The sequence below is a fragment of the Acanthopagrus latus genome, chromosome 10 (assembly GCF_904848185.1).
Source record: "Acanthopagrus latus isolate v.2019 chromosome 10, fAcaLat1.1, whole genome shotgun sequence".
Lineage (NCBI taxonomy): Eukaryota > Metazoa > Chordata > Actinopteri > Spariformes > Sparidae > Acanthopagrus > Acanthopagrus latus.
The window spans coordinates 22,182,073-22,204,249 of record NC_051048.1 but is presented as its reverse complement, the minus strand read 5'-3'; the positions used below and the strand labels follow the sequence as shown (position 1 = coordinate 22,204,249).

General features: G+C 45.6%; 1 protein-coding gene across 1 annotated transcript in view; it reads left to right on the top strand.

Moving 5' to 3' along the window:
• Positions 1 to 1,919: 1,919 nt before the first annotated feature.
• The window catches only part of ppp2r5b (protein phosphatase 2, regulatory subunit B', beta), a 40,686-nt gene continuing 20,428 nt past the window's right edge, over positions 1,920 to 22,177 (top strand). The window contains exons 1-2 of the mRNA XM_037112438.1: positions 1,920 to 4,013; positions 21,133 to 21,329. Of these exons, the coding sequence (XP_036968333.1) occupies positions 3,821 to 4,013; positions 21,133 to 21,329 (390 nt within the window). The 5' untranslated portion in view covers positions 1,920 to 3,820. The remainder of the gene's footprint in view (positions 4,014 to 21,132; positions 21,330 to 22,177) is intronic.

Here is a 22,177-nt window from a genome sequence, read left to right as displayed (position 1 = left end):
ATAAAGACAAATAAATAAATAAGTCCATCCTATAGCGTCATCCGCAGTGAGGAGCTCCTCTCTCTCCTTGCACCACCTTTAGGCTGAGCAGCCACACCGACACCAGCCGCATCCGGGCACGGCTTTCAAAATAAAAGCTTTGCAGAAGCGGCAGTGTTCCGACCTTGTCTTTGTTTTTTAAGCATCTATCCTGGTCATGCAGGCCTTTGTTCATCACATTCTAGGTGTACTGTGTTTCAGGCTCGGTCTCTTGGACCTCATGTGACCATGATGTGGACCAAGTCTGTGTGGTGGTAAATGGAGGGAGACAAATAGACAAATAATCTTTTCAATTTAAAAGATTTTCCAAGTCAAGTAAGTTACAGTTTGTTGTAAGTAGAGTAAAATATCATGTAGTTTGTGTTAAAGCTCTCAGTGAACAACAGTGTCTCACTCAATGCACATCAAACATGGCCGCTGCCTCTGCACAACAGGCGAAATCACAATAAGTCTGATCGTGTTAACAACTGCAGTCATGTAAAAAGGCAGTTTGTGAGTTGTGGGAGCCAGTCAGTACTGAGAAGGGAACATTTGTTCTTCGTCAGAAAGTTCTTCTTCTTCATCACATAAGCAAAGATCTCCTGTACCACCTCTTCCTCTGTCTTTACCTGTTCCTTACATTAGTGGCCAACAGTTTCAGCTGTTTGCTGTTCGATGATTAACTGCAGTTAGATAGAGAATCTGCCCAAAAGTTGTATGGAAAGTAAAAGGGCTGTTTTCAGTTTACAGAAATCGTTTTACACTTGCACGTTACACATATAATGAGACAGCATCAGGATACCAAGAAGCAGTGTAATAAAAGATGGCTGAACAGTCAGATTACCACACAAATCCAGTGTGGTATAATAAGCTATCCTAAGGAGGCAGAGCACAGAGAGGGAGCAGGAAGGAGCTTATGTTGGACCTGGTGGCTAATTTTTGCCCTCGGTCATACGTGGGACTAGTACAACTGTAGAAACCAACCAAACCAAAGAGCACGCTAAACTGTGTGAGTATCAACAGAAACATCCTGTGACCTCCATTCAGGCCTCTTTCTCCTGCTAGAAGAACCAGCATAGTCCAGCATAGCTGTTGACCAGCAAGACCAGCATATGTTGTGTTCTGGTGCTGGGATGCTGGTGACCAGCATGATGTGTCTACAAATTATTTCATGTTGCAGTATGAGGAGGAGTGAAGTTGGCTGTGAAAGTCCAATACAGGCCACAGAGTCAGTGAGATCGTCACAGAAGACCAAGTTTATTGAACACGAGCTTCAAACCTGCAACATTTTGGGCTCATTTGAGGAAACCTGAAACAACCTGTAAATACTGCACTAAATATACAGAAATATAAAGGCAACACTTTGTTTTTGCTTCCATTTCTCTCATAAGTTGAAGTTAACAATGTTATGATTGTTTTCTTTTTTATGTACACAAAACAATTACTTCTTTCAGATTTTGAGCACTATTTGTTAAAATCCAATAAGATAAGCTGTCCACCTGACAGGTGTGGCAGATCAAGATGCTGATTGAACAGGATTCAGGCACAGGTGGACAGGAACTTCTCATGCTGGTGAGCAGCAGTGACCAGGCAGGCCAGTCCCTCCTCCAGCTGTGTGCTTTGTGCTAACTGGGTTAGCTTGGCTCAGGGGCTTTAAACTTTGAGTCGGTGCATTGTTGTCATCGCTGACCGGACCAAACTACCTCATGTTTCACTCACACTTATTAAACACAAAGACATCTGAGGTGTCTGGACGACAACACATTCTGGCCTTTAATTCAACCTAGTTTAAATTTAACCTGTTCCTCCTTGTGTGAGTTAGGGAATGCAGACAATACGGGGCTCACAGCTCCAAGGGACCTTGGAGTCAGCATTTAGCTGTGTGGGTCAAAGGTTAGCAGGGGACAAGGCCACTATAGGGACTGAATTGGAGCCTGACTGCTGTGTCAGATGGAGGATGATATCTAAACACATACATCTCCAGGAAAGGATAGAGGGCTCATCTAGGTAATTTTGGAATACAAGCCCGAACAGGGACAGTAACAGATTTGGTCATTTATGGGAGATGGACCTTCAACCCATCACAGTAACCAATTAGGAGCAAGCACGCTCTGCCCGAGGGACTTTAAGAAGGGTCTCACGAGTAGAGACAAGGGGGGTGGCACTTGGTAAAATTCCTAAGAGCGAAGGCGTAGGAGTTCTGATAGGGCAAGGAAGGCAGAAACGTTTGGCATTATTCTGCCCGAGATTGGAGAACATCAGATGTGGGGCCACACTCTGGTCGGATGCTAGGCTCAAGTCTGTTTTAATAAAGATTGCTCTATCATTCCACCCAGCCTTGCCTCCGCAGAATTTTTTATCAACATACTACACGCCGACACCTTTGAGGAAAACAGCCCAGAAACTACACATCATTGTACTGAACTTAAACCACTAACATGCATGTTAGCAATGGAATGTCTGGCTGCTCTTCTCGTTCATACAAATATAACAAACTGCTTGTAGAACAACAACCCGAGCGAATATCTGGCCATTAGTCAATATTCGCTGCTTTTCTTATTTTATTTTGAAAGCACAGATGCCTCACTTCCGGGACGTTCCTGACTCACAGCGTCCATCTTGACGCAGCTCGCCGAGACGCTGTAGGACGACCGGATAACGGATCCGAGAAGGGGGACAGGAGCAGAACGCGTCAGTCTGACAGACACAGACGGGTGCTATTGTATAACACGGCCTTCTCCAGTCTTTCACACCGCAGGCTGCTGCCGGGACGAGCGGCTCCTTCCTTTGTGTCTCCATCTTCCTGCTGCTGCTCTCACCGCAGAGGTGGAGGCGAGCGGAGCGGCGGCTCGGTGCGGAGGACCTGCACATGTCGGCGGTGAAGGACCGTTTGTTTCCCCGCCCTGATACGGCTTGAGGACGGCGGGAGGAGGACGGTGCGAGGAGAGGAGGAGGTTCAAACAGCGAGCAGGAGAAACACCATCCACCAGTGAGACACATCTTCAGAGCAGGTGCAGACGCGTGATCCGGTAAACACGAGCCCGGAGGACGAGAGGGATGCGGCAGCCGAGGTGGGCCCAGATTGATGATTTCATGATATCATCATCCGCCGCCAGGACCGATCACTGATCTGATTGATACGGAGCACCGTCGAGGAGAACACGCTGCAGACTGACCTGGGGTCTGTGAGAACAGGAGCTGATCGATGACTGATCACATTGATTAGTCCACAAGAGCTGATCTAGGCCCGTGACTTAGTGTGCGCGTGCGCGCGTGTGTGACGCCAGCAGCAGCAGAGAGGTGTGTTTGCCTATGCGCGTGTGTGTGAGGAGACGCGCCTGTCTGAGCATCATCTGGTAGCTGTGCAGGCTACACCTCCACCTCCTCCTCCACCTCCTGCACCTCCTCCTGCACCTCCTCCACCTCCTGCACGGGGATGATACACAACAGATTCTTCATCTGCGCGTGAGACACGGAAGCGTCAGGATGCTGCTGCTGCCATTTCCTGCCCGGCTCTGATAGAGACTGCGAGGCGCACAGCACAAGGCCGGACATCAGAGAGTCTCTCCTCACATCTCCTGCCTCTGCACCTTCTCTTCCCCTCTTCATCTCCCCCTCCCCTCCTCCTCCTCCTCCTCCACCCCAGAGCGCCTATTCATTCTGATCAATTGATAATCCATCTGTGATTCAGAAAAGCCACCCACCCACTCCTCCATCCCTCCCTCCTCTCCTCCATCCCTCCCTCCTCTCCTCCATTCACCCCAGCATCCTCGCACTCACCACCCTGCCATCCACAGCCATCATGGAGACGACCAAGCTGCCTCCGTCCAGCCCGTCCTCTCCGACCACCAGCTTCTCGGTTCCGTCCGCGGAGAAGGTGGACGGCTTCCCGCGGAGGTCGATGCGCAGAGCCCGGCAGAGGAGGTCCCACAGCTCGTCCCAGTTCCGGTACCAGAGCTCCCAGGTGGAGCTCACCCCGCTGCCCCTGCTCAAAGGTGAGACACACACACAGTGATGATGAAAGTAAAGTAAAGTAAAGTTTTCACTCTGTACCTGATGAAACACCTGCAGATGAAAGTGAAGCATCTCATGACTCACCGAACACTCACTGATCAGGACTGTGGAGATCTATTGATGATCTATTGGAGATCTATTGATGATCTATTGATGATCCTTCTGCCCTCCTTCTTCTCTACCTGACAGGTGATGGCTTTGATTTGTTGCAGTGTTCTGATTTAAGGCTCCAGATAATCATTTCTGTTAATTGATTAGCATGAAAACCAGATTAGAGTTCTGATGGACTGTTCAGAGATCCTGTTGTGTCCAAAGCCCAGAGAACTTCAGTTCACAGTGATGTAAGACAGCAGATCACCTGTTAGAGAGCTGAAGTCACAACATTATGTTCCGTACACGTTTTCTGTCACTTCTGTTCTATATTTAGGTTTTATTAAAGGGGCACAATGTAGTTTTGGAGAATATTTACAATATTAATGATAACTGATAAAAAGAAGCTGCTCTCAGAGGAGAATCAGATCCCAGAACACTGTGTGAAGCTAAAAAGGTGGCAGGGTCCGCCACATATAAACAAAGTAGACAATCCTGTTGTCCTTTAAGGTCAGTTTGTTTATTCACTTCATGAAAACATGTTTTTTAGGCATACCAAAGAAATAATGAGTCAGAAATCCATAAGCTGGTGAAGCAGACGATGAAAGTGAGTTCAGTTTGAAGACATGATGAGGTGTCCTAACGGTTCAGAAATCACCAACTCTGCCTCTGAGTGTCACTCCAACATGCTCAGAGCTCAGAGAGGATGTCATCTATCTGATTATGAACGTCACAGAAGATGTCTGTTTGTTGAAAGGCTTCAGGATCACACAGGAGCTGGATGTCGACCACTTATTCTCCTATCAAACATCTGCCGGCCTGCTGGAGAGGCTGAAGCGTCTCTCCATCATGAGTCAGAAAAAGCTGCTGAGAAAATAACTGCTTCTTAATCGCCTCGTTAGAGAAACCTCAAGCAAGAATACAAAACATGGCTGTGTAAAGATGTTGACTTTGAGCCTGGAGTCATGACGGCAGTGGGAGCTGTGGTGTTTGCAGATGTGTCGTTGCTGTAGCTCTGACCCCAGATTTGCTGTTAGTACACCGCTCTGATCTACGTGAGCCTGTTCAGTGTCCTCACAGCGTCCAAACACACAGAACTCAGCTTTTATTTCATGCTGCTGTCAGTGTTTCCCACTGAGGACCGGTTCAGTGTGCACACAGGTCCGGCTGAGGTTCAGTGTGATACAAACAACAGCTCAAATGATTCATTGATTAGTGGGTGAGTCAACTGACTGGAAACTAATGGTTTCATAATTCATGGAATCAACTTTATTAAGTGGAGGTTTAATGAGGTTGTGGAGGTTTTAGTTGCATCTAGTGGTGAGGTTGTGTATTGCGACCAACAGAATACCCCTCACTTAGTCAGATTCACCAAATTTAGACGGCTGGTTACTTTCTTCAAAATCCCCGTTGCTACGGGAAACGACAACCACTCTCAAGCTAGCAGCCTGCAGGCTTAAACTGCTCATGCTAACCCAGCAGCTAATAATAGGAACCTGAAGAAGCTAGCAGCTCTGCTTTAAACAGAGAGACACAGCAGCTTCTAGCACAGGGTGTGAGACCAAAATCATTCAGAGGAGATGACGGACGATGACACAATACACATGTAGTGCAGCTAGATGTTTCTATAATATCACTGTTGACATCATGACAGCCGTCGTACAGTCGCAGCAGACTACGTGAAGACATCCCGCTCCCTCGCGCATGAAAAGCGCCTTCTAAAAATACGAGACTTGATGAAACCTTGATTAAAATGTTAGATTCCTTTTTGCCAACAGATCCTCTGAAATGCCTCTACATCCTGCACACTGGACTTTTAAATAACACAGCCAAACATTTCTGGTTCTAGCTTCTCCAACATGATGTCACCGCGGGCTCTGGGATCTTTTCACCCTCGTGTATTGTTTTATCAGAAAACAGCTGTGACAGATGAATCCACACACAAAATGATGGTCAGAGTAAAGTTACCTACAGTTAGAGAAGGACTGTATATTTAATTCATACCAAAAAGCCACTAATATGTAATTGAAAAAAGACACAACAGAGTTTAATTCAGTGCCCCCTCACTGAACTCAGATCAGTCTGAGGTTTCTCTGCTGTCTTGTATGACCAGGAGCTGTCAGTGACGTGATGTTGGCAGACTCAAGCTCCATGTTCAGGAATGAGTTGACTGACATTACGGCTCTTGTATACATGCTGCTGTTAAGTTGTGTTTCAGTAGCTTTAAACTCTAACACACGTCTATGTGAGACAGCCAGCAAACATCAGAGATGTCCAGGTCAGAGTTTTGTACCTTTTCTTACGCTTCACACGGTAAACACCACCTGTGCCTTCATGTTCATTCACCCTTTTTTATATTTGCTTTCTTAAGACCTGTTCCATCTCCATCTCACCTGTGTATCCTCTTTCTCTTTCTTTCTTTCTAACCGTGTGTGCAGCACAAGGGCACACTGTAAATCCTCATGTATGCCTCTGACCTGTCTTTATAACGTTACTCCTTCTTTCGTGCAGCCTGCAATCTCTTCCCATTAACCCTCTACAAGCAGGAGGCCTTCCTGCTGAGAGAGATGGTAGGAGGTGTGCGCTCTCGTGTGTCTTTACACCTCATTTACTTGGCTTCCACTTCCTCTCAGGCCCGTGAGCGAGCGGTGCAGCGTGATGATGGAGAGGTTTCTCCAGTTCAGATCTCTGTGTGCAGGTGTGCTGGAGGCGACAGCATGTGTGCAGCCTTCATAGACTGAAGTCCCAGTTAGCACATGGCTGCTGCACTGCTGCGGCACTGTTTCTGATCCCCAGGAGGAAGTGATAGTAAGATCCTGCAGCACCGGTGCAGGAGAGAAGCCTGGCGTGGGGAAGTCTGTAACGGGCAGTATGTAGGCCAAGTGTAGACAGACTTGTGGGTGTCTCACCCTCCAGAGAATCACATTCCCATTGTTAATTTGAACTCCTCCTCCTGTGAACATCTCTTTGGTTTAGAGCTCTGAGTAAATCTTCGTTCAGGCTCACAGTTTCAAGATGAATATGAGACATGACAGAAGTACATGAATATAACGATGGGGATGTGACAACAGGACAGGCTGGAGCTGGTATGAAGGAAACAGCTTCACCATGCGTTCTTACGGATCAGTTCTGTGGTTGGATGCTGTGTCACAGACTCAGCACAGTGACATGGTGTGACTGCAGGGAACGCCTGGATCTGCCACACATCAACACAGAGGTTTGAATATCGACCTTTTCCAAAACAGTTTCCAGCTGCACCTTTCCATCAGGTGCATCAGATTGAAACCAGTGCGTTCATTGGTCAGCTCTTCTGCAGAAGATGTTTCATGTGTGTTGTACTGTAAGATGTCACTATAGTTCATCTAGTTGTTGCCTGAGCTACAACACACTTACTTGTCCCGTCGACAGAGGCCTCAGCTGTCTGCAGGTCTGTCATCGGTAGTGTGACAGGACCGGCTGGAGTTTTGACAGGTTTACAGCACTTTGCTGGAACTGAAACAAGTTGATTCATCTTCTTGTTATTTTTATAAATCCCCTGAACTGGAAACACACAGCTGTGCTCTGGGCAGACTGCTGTTCACCTGCAGCAGTCCTGTTCAGTTGTGTTCGAAAACATCTGCCATGCTCGTGTGTCAGAACCAGGCATCGACCTTCCCTCCAGAGTCCGGGCTGTGGTTCTGTATCTGACCCTGACCTCTGAACCTCTCAAGAGTCTGTCTGAAGGGAGTCTGCTGTCACATCATGATAACATGAGTGTTTATAGGGTGATCTAAGGTGAGATGACTACACATGTGATGCTCCAGTAAATGGGGAGCTGATCTGGGACACGAAGGCCACCAAGCCAGCCACTGAACCACAGATGAGGGGTGAAGGACTCGGGGTCCCTGTAATCCCTTTACAGTGTGTCCATGTTTGGCTGCAGGCCTGCAGCAAACACATGCAGATATGCAGGTACCGGACATTGTGTTCTTGGACCAGACCTTCATTTCAGTGGATGGGTTCAGTCTAAATACCAATGGATACTAGTCTTAACACAGATTCCTGGTGAGTTTTCCTTCAAGTGTTTTTATGAAGTGTAGCTGCCCTCTGCAGGCTCTTTGGACGTGCAGACAGTCGATCAGCTGCCCTCCAACCTCGCCTCGCTAACCTTCAGGCATCTGTCTTCTTCTCTGAACCACAAACTGTAGATGCAGATTGATCAGTGCTCTCTTTTTTTACGCCTTAAATGCTCCTGTTAAAAATGGAGCTTTAATCTAAGTAACGCTGAAATTGAAAATGAGACAGAGAGGGCCTCAAATGAAGTGGTGATTAAGTCACAGCGAGGAACCGGTTTTCAATCAACTTAGTGTTTCTGTGGGACCAAGGCAGATTAAAGACTGTAATATCTGCTGTTATACTGGTACACAGTCACCAGACGGCCATCCAACATGTTTTCAGACGTCTCAGTCAAAGCGTTCCCTCGTTTCCTGTCGCTTTAATCATCATATTAAATGATACAGTGCTGGAGGATGGTGTCCAGTAAAGATGGTGGCGGGAGTTAATGGTTCTGGAGACGAGCCCAGTAGAGCTAACTGGCTACTGGTTCAGTTTCATCAGAATTAGACTGCAAGTAAACAACAACACATTTTAAAGTCTATCTATCTATCTATCTATCTATCTATCTATCTATCTATCTATCTATCTATCTATCTATCTATCTATCTATCTATCTATCTATCTATCTATCTATCCATCCATCCATCCATCCATCCATCCATCCATCCTTCCATCCATCTACCTACCTACCTACCTACATTAACATATAGCTTGCTATGTTTTTTCTGATTAGCTATTTTAATCAAAAACAATCTTGTTCACATCAAATTTTACAGTTCAAGCTGATTGTTTGCACAAGTGAGTAGATTATATTTAGTAAAAGATGTCTGAGTTGTGTTTTGGTGGTGTTGATGAAGTCGGCTCTCCTCGCTATCATGATGTGTCTGTACGTCTGTGATGGTCACAGCTTGTAACGTAAGATGTTATTGCTGCAGATTGATCAGAGCTGATCACTGAGACGGTCCTCGGCTCTCTGCTGGTCGTCCTTTATGTCTACAGTTACACTGCAGCTCTGTCTCACTAGAGAGCCGGCTCTCAGCTCCGCACTCCTCCCCAGCTGCGACGCTCCCCCCCAGGGCTCCAGACACCAGTCAGGCTTCCCGGTCACGGGTCTTGTGCTGTCGCTGGCGGGCTAACTAGGCTAAAGTCACATTCCTGCCCAACATCTCGTCAGCAGATAAACACATTCTGATGAAGATCTATGCCTTGTTGACACACCAAAGACAGTTTGCACAGATGTGGTTCAGGATGAGTTTTCATTTAGAAACAAGGTGATTACTGAAGCCATTGTCTCTGATCCTGCTAGCAGACCAGGCAATACTGGATTCATGCTTGTGACCTCTGTAGTTCATCATTTCATTTTCCACCTCTTCCTCTGCTGTTCACTTCCTACTCGGGCTGTTCAAATGCATCTGATGATGAGAAGAACACATTAATATGTCTTATATATGCACTCACCAGAACATCACAGGCAGAATGTGATCAGCTCTGTCAGGACAGTCATCCAGGTGAAAACACACTCTGCACAGTGTGTTGTATCTGTGACAGTGTGTCCACTTAAAGCACGGCACACATCAACACTTCACTGTTATTGAATGGAAATGTCATGACAGCAGGTAGAAACAGGAGTGCCACATGACATCACAGTTGAAGCATCTGCAGATGTGTACATATAACAATGATCAATCAGAGTAGAGATGTAATTACATCACTGCTAATAGAACAGCACTTTGACTGCATGTGGACATTTTATCCTGTGTGTAGAAATATAATTACCAGTGAATATGTAAGTCAGATGTTGTGGAGCAGATCTGCAGGCTGATCATGGGACCTTTCTGGTCTTTCTGGAGATCTTGTGGATCAGCGCTGCAGCCAGCAGCTGCCTCAGCACAAAATAGACTTTCTGCTCGGCTCGGCTCGGCTCGGCTCGGCTCGGCTCGGCCCAGCGGCACATTTTGCCACCTGCCGCCGCTGAATAGTTCTACTGAGCCCACATTTGATTTTCAGCTGCAGTAGATGGCATGTAGGCCCAGTCTGACATGACAGGTGACCTGATATGTGATGTTTCATAGGAAAGAAATTCTTCACAATAGGCCTCATAGTCTACATTTAAAATGAGGTCATTATAACATGGACCTGTATATGGAGGTCACATGATGATCACACTATTGCTGTGAGCTTTCTGTCATCTGATTTGTGTCCTTGTTAAAAGAAAAGCTAAAAATTGTCTGAACATCTTCAGATCAAGCCAAAACTTTTTATCGTCCAATTTTTACCACAGCTGTTTCCTACAGTCAAATATGGTGTTGGATTTCTTCTCATCAAAAATTGATAGCTAGTTGTTTATTATTATCTCCCACACTAGCGTTGAAGCAGCAGAGCTGCAGAACAGCAGCAGGCCTAAATAAATCCACACGCTGAGCTTCAGTCTGCTGATCTGGGTGCTGAATCCTCAAGAAAGCTGGACATAAAAATCATTAATAGAAAAACACTCACATCAGGTAATTAATAGATGTTCCATGCAAACACCCTTCAGCGTGCAAACTAGCACCAGCATGTCCAATTTCTATTTTAATCATGCAGAAGAAATATCCGTACAACCAAGCAGCCATGCGTGATGCTTTCTTCCATCAGTGGCTGCCGGCTGTTGTGGCCCTGAAGGATGTGGTGTGAGCTGAGAGTGTTGAATCTCCCGTACCAGCTGTTAGCATGTTAGCTTCCCTAAAAGCCGCCCTGCAGGTGAGCACTGCAGACAGTGTAACTGAATCAGGCTTTGTTGCACAGACAGCAGACGGAGAGTGGAACCAGTGTGAGATAACATGAACCATTATTCTGGGTGAAGTAGTAATTTGAACTTTCAGTTTATACACCTGTAAAATCAGAAATAATGATCCGTGTGGCAGGCTGACAATCGTTCTGACACAGTTTTGTATCTGAACATTCATCAGCCCACTGGATGCTGTTTAACAGGTCAACATGTTCTTCTGCAGTCATTCTATTCTCTGATGCAATAGGAAATGCATTTAAAATACTCCCACTGCTGTCTGACAAAGAATAAAAATACACCGCCTCTTGTGTTTCATAATGTACTCAAAATGGGCCATTTTCCCTGCTTACAATGAACAGATTAGAAGGAAAACATGCTGTTGGAAACGCGCGGTATGAAATCTTAAACACCATATAATGTAGCAGTGAAGAAGAGAATCATTTCAGAGACATGCTGTCCTCAAAATGAGTCTAACGTCAGCTCAGATGTAAAAATCTGTGTTTAAGTGGACACAACAGGACAGGTTTGACTTATTTGGATGCTTTGTTAAACAAATGTCTCACAGCTTCTGGCTTTCTTACCGTAACTGCTGTAAGAACATTGATATTAGATTCTTAAATTGTTGCTGTCTCCCTGTGAAGGCCTGGTAACCCTCACCGAACCCTGGTCACACCACCATCCAGGAGCAGTTCTGCTCTCCACTGAATTAGCTTCAGTTAAAAAAGGTACAATCAGTGGACAAACCACATGACGTGCAATAAAACCAGAAATGTAGTTGGTTATTATGATTACGTTTGCTTGTTTATTTATTGTGGTTGTGTTGTGTTTGTTCGCATGAAGCTGCACAAAAGGCAACAAGGAGAATCTAAGGAATTAAGTAATGCAGTAAAATGGGACACTTACTGGGCTAATGAACAAATGAAACACAGGTGTACACAGAAAAAGACAAAGACAGAAAGTGGAAAGTCACAAAACACATGCGGATGAATGCTACAAAATAAAACAGTAGATGAATCCAAACCTTGACAGTGTTTGCTGGTTTGTCGATAAAGAACAGACAGTTGTCATCCAACAGTATAACGCTGTCAGATTCACAAGCTATCTGTGTTTTGACTTCCACAGTTTGCTGCCAGCACACTGTACTGCCCCAGTGTTAGCTAACCAGCATTAGTAATGTTCATTCTAACTATTCTTAGCTAGCACAGGAACCAGCAGCCACCTGAGGGAGCGGATGATTCAAACAACACGTGAAGTAATGGAAGGGGGAGATGGAGAGCCACATTTAGAGGCTGAATGTCATCAATAACACCTTTAAATAAAAACATATAGAAAATCTGCCCGAAATAGAACAACCCTAACCCTAACCCTCAACACAATGATCTCTTAAAGTTCTATTACACAGAAATATTCCAAAAATCTAACATTAGCCACCAAATGTGGCTCAAACACTGCAGCATGTGTGAACTGATGAGCGACCCTCTGCTTCAAGAGGATGATTATTTCTTCTTTTGACAGTGACACAAACTGGCTTTAATACCAAAACCTTTTACTGACAACACTGTATAACAGTGTCCAAACAGAAAAGAAGTAGTTTACTGTCTGCTGCCTCGCAGGATCTCTGAGACCGACTGATTTAAAACAGCTTCTTCTGACAGATCGCCGTCTTATCTCAGCTGTATTTCCCTGCTCCGCTGTAACATCTATTGTTTCTTTAGGCCACGATGAATGTCAGACTGTGTTTGCCAAAAATGACATGCCACATGTCTCATAACCTCACAGAACTGCAGGATATGTTAGTCTGTGTTTTCCTATTTGTTTGTCCACATTATGATAATAACTGTACGGCCGGCGCTGTAATAAATGTGCTGTAAAACAGTCACCTTCTCACACAGATTGTATGTGGGAGATTGAATGACTGAGTGTGTGTGTGTGTGTGTGTGTGTGTGTGTGTGTGTATGTGTGTGTGTGTGTGCCAGCTGGACAGCCTGGTATTGGGTTACAGAAGGCATGGAGTAGTTTTTTTGCTCTGACTTGTCTCGGGTCAATTAGGAGGGAGAGTGGAGGAGAAAGTGATGGGGGTGATGAGCGAAATGGAGTCGATGAGGAAAGAGGAAATGACTGAACATTAAGTTGACAGGTGGAGGAGGGACAGTGGGTGGAGGAGAGATGGAGAGATACAACATATAAGGATATTGCAGAGAGAGGATGTAATGAAACGGCTGGCGATGCAATAAACACAACTCCTGCTGTGCTGCTGAAGACAGAGTCGCTTCTTAAAGGAATAAACCCGCTCAGGCAAATAAGCTCTCTGATTGAATCACTCTGAGCTTCACCTTCACCACTGCTCGCTATTAAATATGCTCCTGCGTTTTTTAAGGCAGCACATAGCAAACAAAGCAAATCAAACACTGGACATGCCGAGGTGACGTGTTGTGAATCGCTCACCAAGATGCTGAAAGCAGAAAATATGCACAAATGCAGGCAATGATTCACAGCTGGCTTTAAATAATATGGCGAGGCTTAATCAGGGGTGAGAAATGTGAGATTTGTTTTTTCATCTATCACATTTGCCCGTGTGTGACAAGCAGCAGCAGTGTAAACGATGCATGCGCTGCACAGCACAAGATTATCATTCAACACGTGAAGATAACTGAGCTGCTCGTCAGATCCAGAAGCCTCCGGCCGGATCACCAGCTCCCACTTTTGTTTACTACATTTGTCTGACTGGTGTTGATGAGTCCGGTCCAAAAGTCAAAAGAACTGTGACGTGGTTTCACTGATGCTGATTAAAATCCATGTAGAGACTGGGACTCATGTGATTACAGGGAAAGTGAGCAGATACAGATACAGAGTGTGATACTCAGCTGCTCTCCGTTCATTATGCTGTGTGTTGGAAAGTGTGTATTATTAGAATCATTGGATTATTTAAAGATGGCTCAGCGCACCACTTAATCTTTTGCCATGACTTCCCTCACTGGCTTTGTTAAAGAGAGAACGGGTCTTCTTCTGTCTGTGCATCATCTGGAGACCTTCTGAAGTCCACAATGCAGATGTCTTCAGATACAGCAGCTGTCACTGAGCGTCCGTCACTAACGAGTTTTGCTTCAATCATTGTATTTTACACAAGATCTCAATTTGTGAAGGATTGTAACCATCATTATAATCACACTTGTTTAATGGAAGTGGCAGAAGTCACATACCTGGTCGAGTGCGGCACAATTTAAATGTGTTGACGTCAGATCGACATTGACACATGTGGTTGTTGTCGCTAACATGTTAGCAAAGAGTCGCCTCTTTACACATCCAGCAGACACAGAACAACGTCAGCGTTCATCTTGTTTCTGTCCATCCAGCACATAAAAGTCAGATACTGACTCTTGTTTTGCTCTGTTTTGTTCTCCACCGGCTCTGTAGAGAAATATTTGGCTCTTAAGTTGCTAAATGTTCATAAAGTCCTTGCTAAATGTGTCTGTGTGCTGTTTGATGTCGAGCCGGAGCTGTGTGATAGATCTCTGTGGGGTCGTCAATGTGATTGAAACCCCAAGAAAGAAATGTCACCTTATCACAGCCACAGAGCACAGACACCCATCAGCACTGCACACCTGCACACCTGCAGCACCTGCACACCTGCAGCACCTGCAGCACCTGCAGCACCTGCAGCACCACAACTGTCAGACCTTGGAAACATTCTGCAGAATTTGGAGGCTGGCTTGGGACCAATCAGTCCAACACATGTCATGAGAAATTGTTCTTCAATTGGTGAGATCTCCTGCTGACAGACAGACAGACAGACTGAGAGGATTAAAACATACACCACGTTCTCAGAGACTAAACGTGCCCAGAAACATGCTTGTTGTTGTACTGTTCATGCAGCTCTCTTTAGGCTGTATATGCTAATAGCTGCTCTCATTAGCTGTTCTCAGTACCGTCAGCCGGCGACTTCTTCCAAGTATTTCCTGCTTTAAGCTGCAGCAGCAGTATCATTTGTCCTGTCCTCTCTCTGCAGGTAAAAGCTGTTTACTCAAACATGTGAAGATGGCTGATGAGAAGCTAATCGATCAGTGTGATAACATCCCTCCAGCTGTGTATTAGCAGGATAAAGTGTTGTATATGACGTCTGTCATGTGGTGGACGGGCTGTCAGGAGGATCAGATTATTTAAGGTGATATTTAGACTGACTTCACTCTGTGGAGCTTCTGTAGCTGCCTCCCACTATTTATAACAGTCTTTCACTTGCTTTCCTTCTTTATCTGCCTCGATCATCCTCTCTCCTCCCTCCTCCTCCCTCCTCTCTCCTCTCTCCTCTCTCCTCCCTCCTCCTCCCTCCTCCCTCCTCCTCCCTCCTCTCTCCTCTCTCCTCTCTCCTCTCTCCTCTCTCCTCTCTCCTCTCTCCTCCCTCCTCTCTCCTCTCTCCTCTCCTCTCTCCTCTCTCCTCTCTCCTCTCTCCTCCCTCCTCTCTCCTCTCTCCTCTCTCCTCTCTCCTCTCTCCTCTCTCCTCTCTCCTCTCTCCTCTCTCCTCTGTCCTCCCTCCTCTCTTCATCTCTGCGTCACCGTATCTGTGCATTGAGCATCAGTGTGTGTGTCTAATGACAGAGATGCAGAGGCGGCTTGCATGGAAGCTAAAACAGAAGCTGTCCTCCTTCTCTCTCTGTCACACACACACACACACACACACACACACACACACACACAGCCCCAAACAGAACAACTGTTATTTAAAGACCAGAGCTCTACTCGCTCATTTGTGGAAAAAGAAGAAGAAACCTCAGAGAGATTGATGGGTGGAGTGGATGAAGAGAAAGATGGAGGGAGGTGGAGAAGGGAGGTACCTGGTGATGGAAAGATGAGAGAGAAGCAGGGGTCGGATGAAGGGGATGATGTCATCTTTTAACCCTCTCCCGCTCCCCTCTCTCCTCTCTCCTGTTCCCTCCCCTGATTATTCTTCCTCCTCTCCTCTCCAGCAGCACTATATTTAGATTTGTGCAGCTGTGTGTGTGTTTGTTTTTTGATGGCACTGCTCAGTGTTATACGTTACTGCTCATTTTACCGAATGCCTCCACCCCACTGCCTCCTCTCCTCTCCTCCCCCCTCCTCTCCTCTCCCTCCCACACTGCCAACATCTTCTCTACGTCACTTGCTGTGTTCTCTCTCTCGGTGTCAGATCACCCTCCTCTTCCTCCTGGGTGTACTTAGTCCCTATTTTTTCATGTTGATCAATAATAAATGAATGCTACCAATGTAAATAGTCTGTGTCGCCAAATCCTGCTGCGTCCTTTCACTTTGTTCCATTATTATTCCATTTATACAACATCCTGCTGTAAATAGTTACTTGTGCACCAAATGTGTCTTAATCCGCCTCAGGAAGTAGTCCCCAACAGAAGCACTATTTTCCCTGTCTGACTAATGTTTCCAAAGAACTACAGCTCCCAGCTGTGACTTGCACAAAAACAAGGTCCTGTCTCTTTAAGCCCCGCCCTCCAGACACACCCAGTCCCCACTGTTTGGTCAGCAAACAACAACAGATCAGCTGTGCTAAATTCTCAGTACCAAACTAGCTGCTAGGAAGAAGGTGTGCACACGTGTGACTCTGTGACGTAGTGTGATGTCACAAAGTCACAGAATTTAAGGTGAGACTGCTGCCGAGGCGTTTCAGGACCAGTGTTTTCTGTGGGAGACAGGAGCCTCTGTTGGTGCACGTGAACTATGTAGTACAGTTCATCTTGTGTTCTGGATAATATCACAGTGTTTTCTCTGTACAGCCTCTGCAAGACAAACCCAGTAACTGTTGCTCCGGCCTGGAGGTGGTACAAACATTTCTCTTTAGCACAACAACTAATAAGAATGAAGCTGAGGAGGCAGAACAGCCCGTTTCTGTAATGCTGTTTTCATTTTCAGGATACAGGCGTGTTAGTCCAGTAGCTGTGAGCAGATGTCTGCCTCTCTGGGGTTTCTGCTGAGGAATTTTAATCACCTATGAATATTCATGACACAGCAAAACAATTTATTTGATATTTTAAAAGATGAGTAGGCTGCTAACCTGATCCAGCTCATGCTAGTTAAGAGCAGTTTTAATTCGACTCGACTGAATGTCTGGCATATTAATATCCCCTTATTTGTGTGTATTATTATTTATGTGATATCATGCAGCACTTCTCAGCATCTGCAATATTTAAACAGATCCAGTAGTTCTCTACAGTGCACAGAATGTGACCTGTCGGCTTCTCTCTACCTGTCACAGTATGAAGTGTTTGGATTGGACTTTCTGCTATTGTGGAACTTTTTATTTTTATTTTTAACCACCTACAGTTTCTGACGCCGCCTCTCAGTGAGGTTCCTCAGCTGAGGTTTCTCAGATTGTGTTTCCTCCTGCATCAGAGTCAGGATTCGGTGCTGATGTGCACCTTTAAACCCGTCACACATTGTAGGATGTGATATTCTGCTTCTGCTGACAGGTCAGAAGTCTCCTCAGTGTTTTCTACTGTCAAACTGTTTCTAAAAGGTTCATAGACGTGTTAAAGCATCCATCATTGTGTTGTCACCTCATGGGGGCAGTGCGACACGCTCCAGTCCCTGTTAGCATGGAAATATTCATTAGAGTAGTTTTACAAAGAAAAATAAGACAAACTTTAAGTTTGCTTGGATGATGAATGATGGAGAACAGCAGTGCTGGTAATACAAAGCTGAGATCATCTTGTGTTAGCGCTCAGAGCTAACTGTTCAGTCTCTGCAGCTGCAGCGTGTTTTCAGGCTTGTTGTTCTCACTGCTCGTTTCCATGCTTTTATAGTTGGTAATACAGCTTTGGTGACGGTGTGCCGTGTTAACGATGTGTGTTTTAATCTCCAGAGACTTTCCTGTTGAAACAAACAAAGATGTTGAAGTTTGACGTTGCAGTGTGTATTTTACAGCCCCAGCGCGGCTGGTTGATTACAGAACCCATTTAGATCGTCAGAAATGTGAAGATCGCTCATCATCATGTCTCACTGACTGTAATTAAGATCTTCCTTAAAATTATAATCACTTCCCTGATGTGATATTAAAAACTGCTGTGAATGAACGAGTGTGGAGCGACCTGGTGGACTGAATGACAGTGAACTCTCCTGCTGGCAGCTGCTGGCAACTCTGATAACCAATGAACAGCCAGAGCCCGTTTGGATCGGTACCGCGACTCCACCTGCCTGTCGTCTCTGCACTTCCTGTCTTTTTTCTGCCCTTTCATTTTCTTTTCCTTCTCTCTCTCTCTCTCTCTCTCTCTCTCTCTCTCTCTCTCTCTCTCTCTCACATGACCCACTAAGTCTCTTCATCCTCCCTCTCTTTTTCTCACCTCCTGTCTCGCTCTCTGTCTTCCAAACACACATCATGCCTTTTCCTTCCCATCGTCTCTTCGCCTCGCTCTGCTCTTTTTCTTTTCTTGGTCCCAGCATGGCACATCTTCATACAATTACTCTCCATTAAAAATGGATTAGACTTCACCTTCACAGTCTGTCCAAAGACGAAGAACATAAGGTAGGGATGATAAAAAAGAGCAAAAGAACAGAGGATGAGGAGATAGAAAGGAAATCAAGGGAAATATATTGGTGGAGAAAGAAAGGAGAGGAGGAAATGGTGATGAAGGGTTGGAGAGATGAGGAGAGTGGAGCTGTCGCTATCTCAGATCGGCCAACAAGTGGTCTGCACATTTAGACTCTCATTGTTTCTCAAAGTGAAGAGAGAAGAAATAGTTCCCCTCTCACATTTTAAACACAGATAACTGTGAACTCATGCGTTCGGTCACTGAGACATGGCTGCCGTTCAGGAACAGACGACTGCTCAGTGCAGCTCAGTGGACAACTCAAGTGTAAAACAGGCAGAGCTGAAGAGAAAGTTTCTGCAGGTTCACGTCATCAACATTCAGCTGGAGAACAGGAAGAAGATCAGTTCTGGTGTTCTGAGGCTTCATTCAATACAACACAGTCATCGATATATAACAAGGAAACTCTCCGAGACTGTCGCCTCAGTAGAAACTCAGTTTAAACTAAATTTACATAATAAACATAAAATCACAAATGAGAAGATTAAGAATCACAATCTTGCATTTAGGTTTTGAAGCAGGAAGTGAGACTTTAGACTCTGAATAATAACACTTAACAGCTTCAGAATGAAGTTGGTCATAACTGCAGAATAAAAAGCCTCGTTCAGATCCGTCGTCCTGTCGCTGTGCAGCTCCGTGCCAGAGGAAGCAGATGGTCCTGGGGTGCCCACAAGAGGTGAGGGGGTTCTGGGGCTGGATGCGCTCCAGGCAGCCCCCTCAACCCTCCTGTGATTCCTACCTGGGGGTTAAGAAGGGTTAAATCTAATCTGCTCCTGCTGTGTGTGCATGTGTGTGTGTGTGTGTGAGCCTCGGATCATCCTCGTGATCAGTGACTGTAGTCTAGACGGCTGTATTGTTTTCCTCTGACAGATTATTAGTTCAACTTTAAGTGGCTGGTCAACGTGGTCCTCCTCCTCCTTCAGGCCCGGGTGAGACCACTGTTCTTTTTGGGTCGGCACAGAAGCCAGTTTTCTGTCAGCGCGGCTCTCTGAGATTACTAGTGACTATTTTAGTTCACCCACTGTTTTATTTCTTCACTCAGACAGCAGTGAAGACTAAATAAGCACCAAGTTAACAAGTATATTATTAGGACTCGTGTACAATGGGCTGCCTCTTTTAGCCACACTGTTAGCTTTAGCATTAGCATTAGCGTAGGGTCCAGGGACGGAGCTGTCAGACTGTTGGCTGCTCCACCACTCTGTTCCAGACTGAAGTATCTCAACAACTATCAGGTGAATTGCCATAAAATTTCATACTGACAGTTCTCGTCTCCAGAGGATTGATCCCTCTAGATTCAGGTTCAGGGTCCAGGGTTAGAAAAACCCCGTCCCTGGTGGGCTCGGAGGGGTTTCAGGTGAACTGTCTGCAGAGCTAGTCTGGTACAAACATCTCTTCGGTCTGAGGAGGAACTGTGATCATTCTGGTGATTCTCTACCTTTCATATGCTTCCATTTGTCAGGTCACAGCTGAACTTTGCATTTATTGTTTATTAGCAATGTTCACATGCTAGCATGCTAAGCTAAGATGGTGACCATGGTGACATCATAATCTGATGAAATATGAAGCATCGTCCTTCTGAGCATGTTGATGAGCTGATGTTAGCATTTAGCTCGAAGCACAGCGGTGCCAAATGTAGATATAGATAAATGTATCTATAGAAATAGATCAAATAGATTTATGATGCTCTCGTCATTCAGTGAAGGTTACACAACATTTTCTCTCCCAGGCAAAGGTACTGGTGTTATCTCAAAGGAGATGTATTATGCTAATTTACAAATTCATACTTTTGTTTCAGGTCACTACTAAGATCTGTGTTCTGTGGGAGGGAGGAGCTTCTGTCAGAGTGAACTTTGACCTTTTTAAATGTCGTGATCTTCACAAGAACATAAACATCAGGGCAAAACATCAGAAAGCACAATAATTAATGGAAGTAAACTAGAAATCCTGCAGAAACCCCTGTAAACAGGACCAGACTGTATCTGATATGTACAGTATTTGATCATTTGTCTCTATATAGACCAGCATCTTACTGTTACCTTACATACATCTCACTGATACAGGAATCTACATTTAGCTGTTGAGTCGTCCATCATCTGGTTGTCAAAGCTTCTAACTTTTACTTCTGCATAAATCTTTACAGGCTGAGCCGATAAGTTTCAGTTTAAATCATGTCTATGTTGATCCACGCTCTCAGAGAGTTCTCTACCTGTGTGTTGAATCTGAGCGCTGGCAGCAGGTTGTTTCATTGTGACTAACAGGTGTTGAGAATGAATCTGACAGGTAATAGGACTGAGACACAGCATGGCCCTCTGGAGGAAGGTGTGTGTGTGTGTGTGTGTGTGTGTGTGTGTGTGTGTGTGTGTGTGTGTGTAGAGTAATAGTCTGCTCTCCTTCCTCGTCACCTTTGAGAGAAGAAGTAGAATCCGTCTCTGTATCCTCTGACCGTCTCGTCAGACGATTCACACAAAGCACCTCCAGGAACGCCATCAGATCGAGCTGCATCACCTGTTGTTGTCCTTTAACCTCCATGTCTCACACTTCTCTTCTCTCTCTCTTCCTCCCCACCTGTCCATGCTGCAGACGCCCCGGTGGCAGAGTTACACGACTTGTTCTGTAAGAAGCTGCAGCAGTGCTGCGTGCTGTTCGACTTCCTGGACTGCGTCGCCGACCTGAAGGGGAAGGAGATCAAACGTGCAGCGCTCAATGAGCTGGTGGAAAGCGTGGCCACCAGCAGAGGAGTCCTCATAGAGCCGCTGTACCCAGAGGCCATAAAGATGGTACGAGGGGGGTGGAGAGGCTGCTGGGGGATGGATGGACTGATGTAGGGAGAGAAATGAAAGACAGATATCAAAATGTCAGAAAATCTTACCTGGAAGAATATAACCTGGGAGAGATGGAGGACAGAGGATAAACACAGAGGGAGACAGAGTGACATCCAGCTGAGGAGCTCTGCAGAACAAAGAGGTGGAGAGGAAGGAAGAGAGGGATGGATGGATGAGGCGAGGAGAGGAAAGGAGGGGTAGAATGTTTGCAAAGGGTGCTAAGTAGCAAAAGTCTGCACAGATGGCGAAGGAAGAGAGGGAGGGATAAGAAAGATAAAGTGGAGGGTGGTGGAAAATGTGTGGACGCCATCAGCACCGGAGGTCCCAGAGGAGGTGAAGAGGAGATGAAGAGGAGGAAGGGGAAGAGGGGATTGAGGACAGAAGCTAAAGTGAGGGGAGGATATAGCTTATGTTATGGAATCACTGTGCCCAGAGGAGGATGGGAAAGTGCTGATAGGACAGAGAGATGGAGGAAAGTGAGCAAGAGCTTTAATGTGTGGACACCAAATACATATTCTGTAACAGAAGAGTCCACAGCAATGCTCTGAGCTCAGTGCTAACATGCTAACATGCTCACAGTGGCACGCTAACATGCTGACCATCAGATTATAGTGTTTACCATGTTCATCAGCTTCAGTCAGCTTCAATCAGCACGCTAACATGTGAAGCACAGAAGACATAAGTGGTGCACAGAACAGCCGACAGACATGCTGACGCTCTCTGCCAGCTATAACAAAATAATATAGAAATGAAATGAATATTAATGATGAAATAAAAGGCTGAGAGAATGAGGAACAAGACGA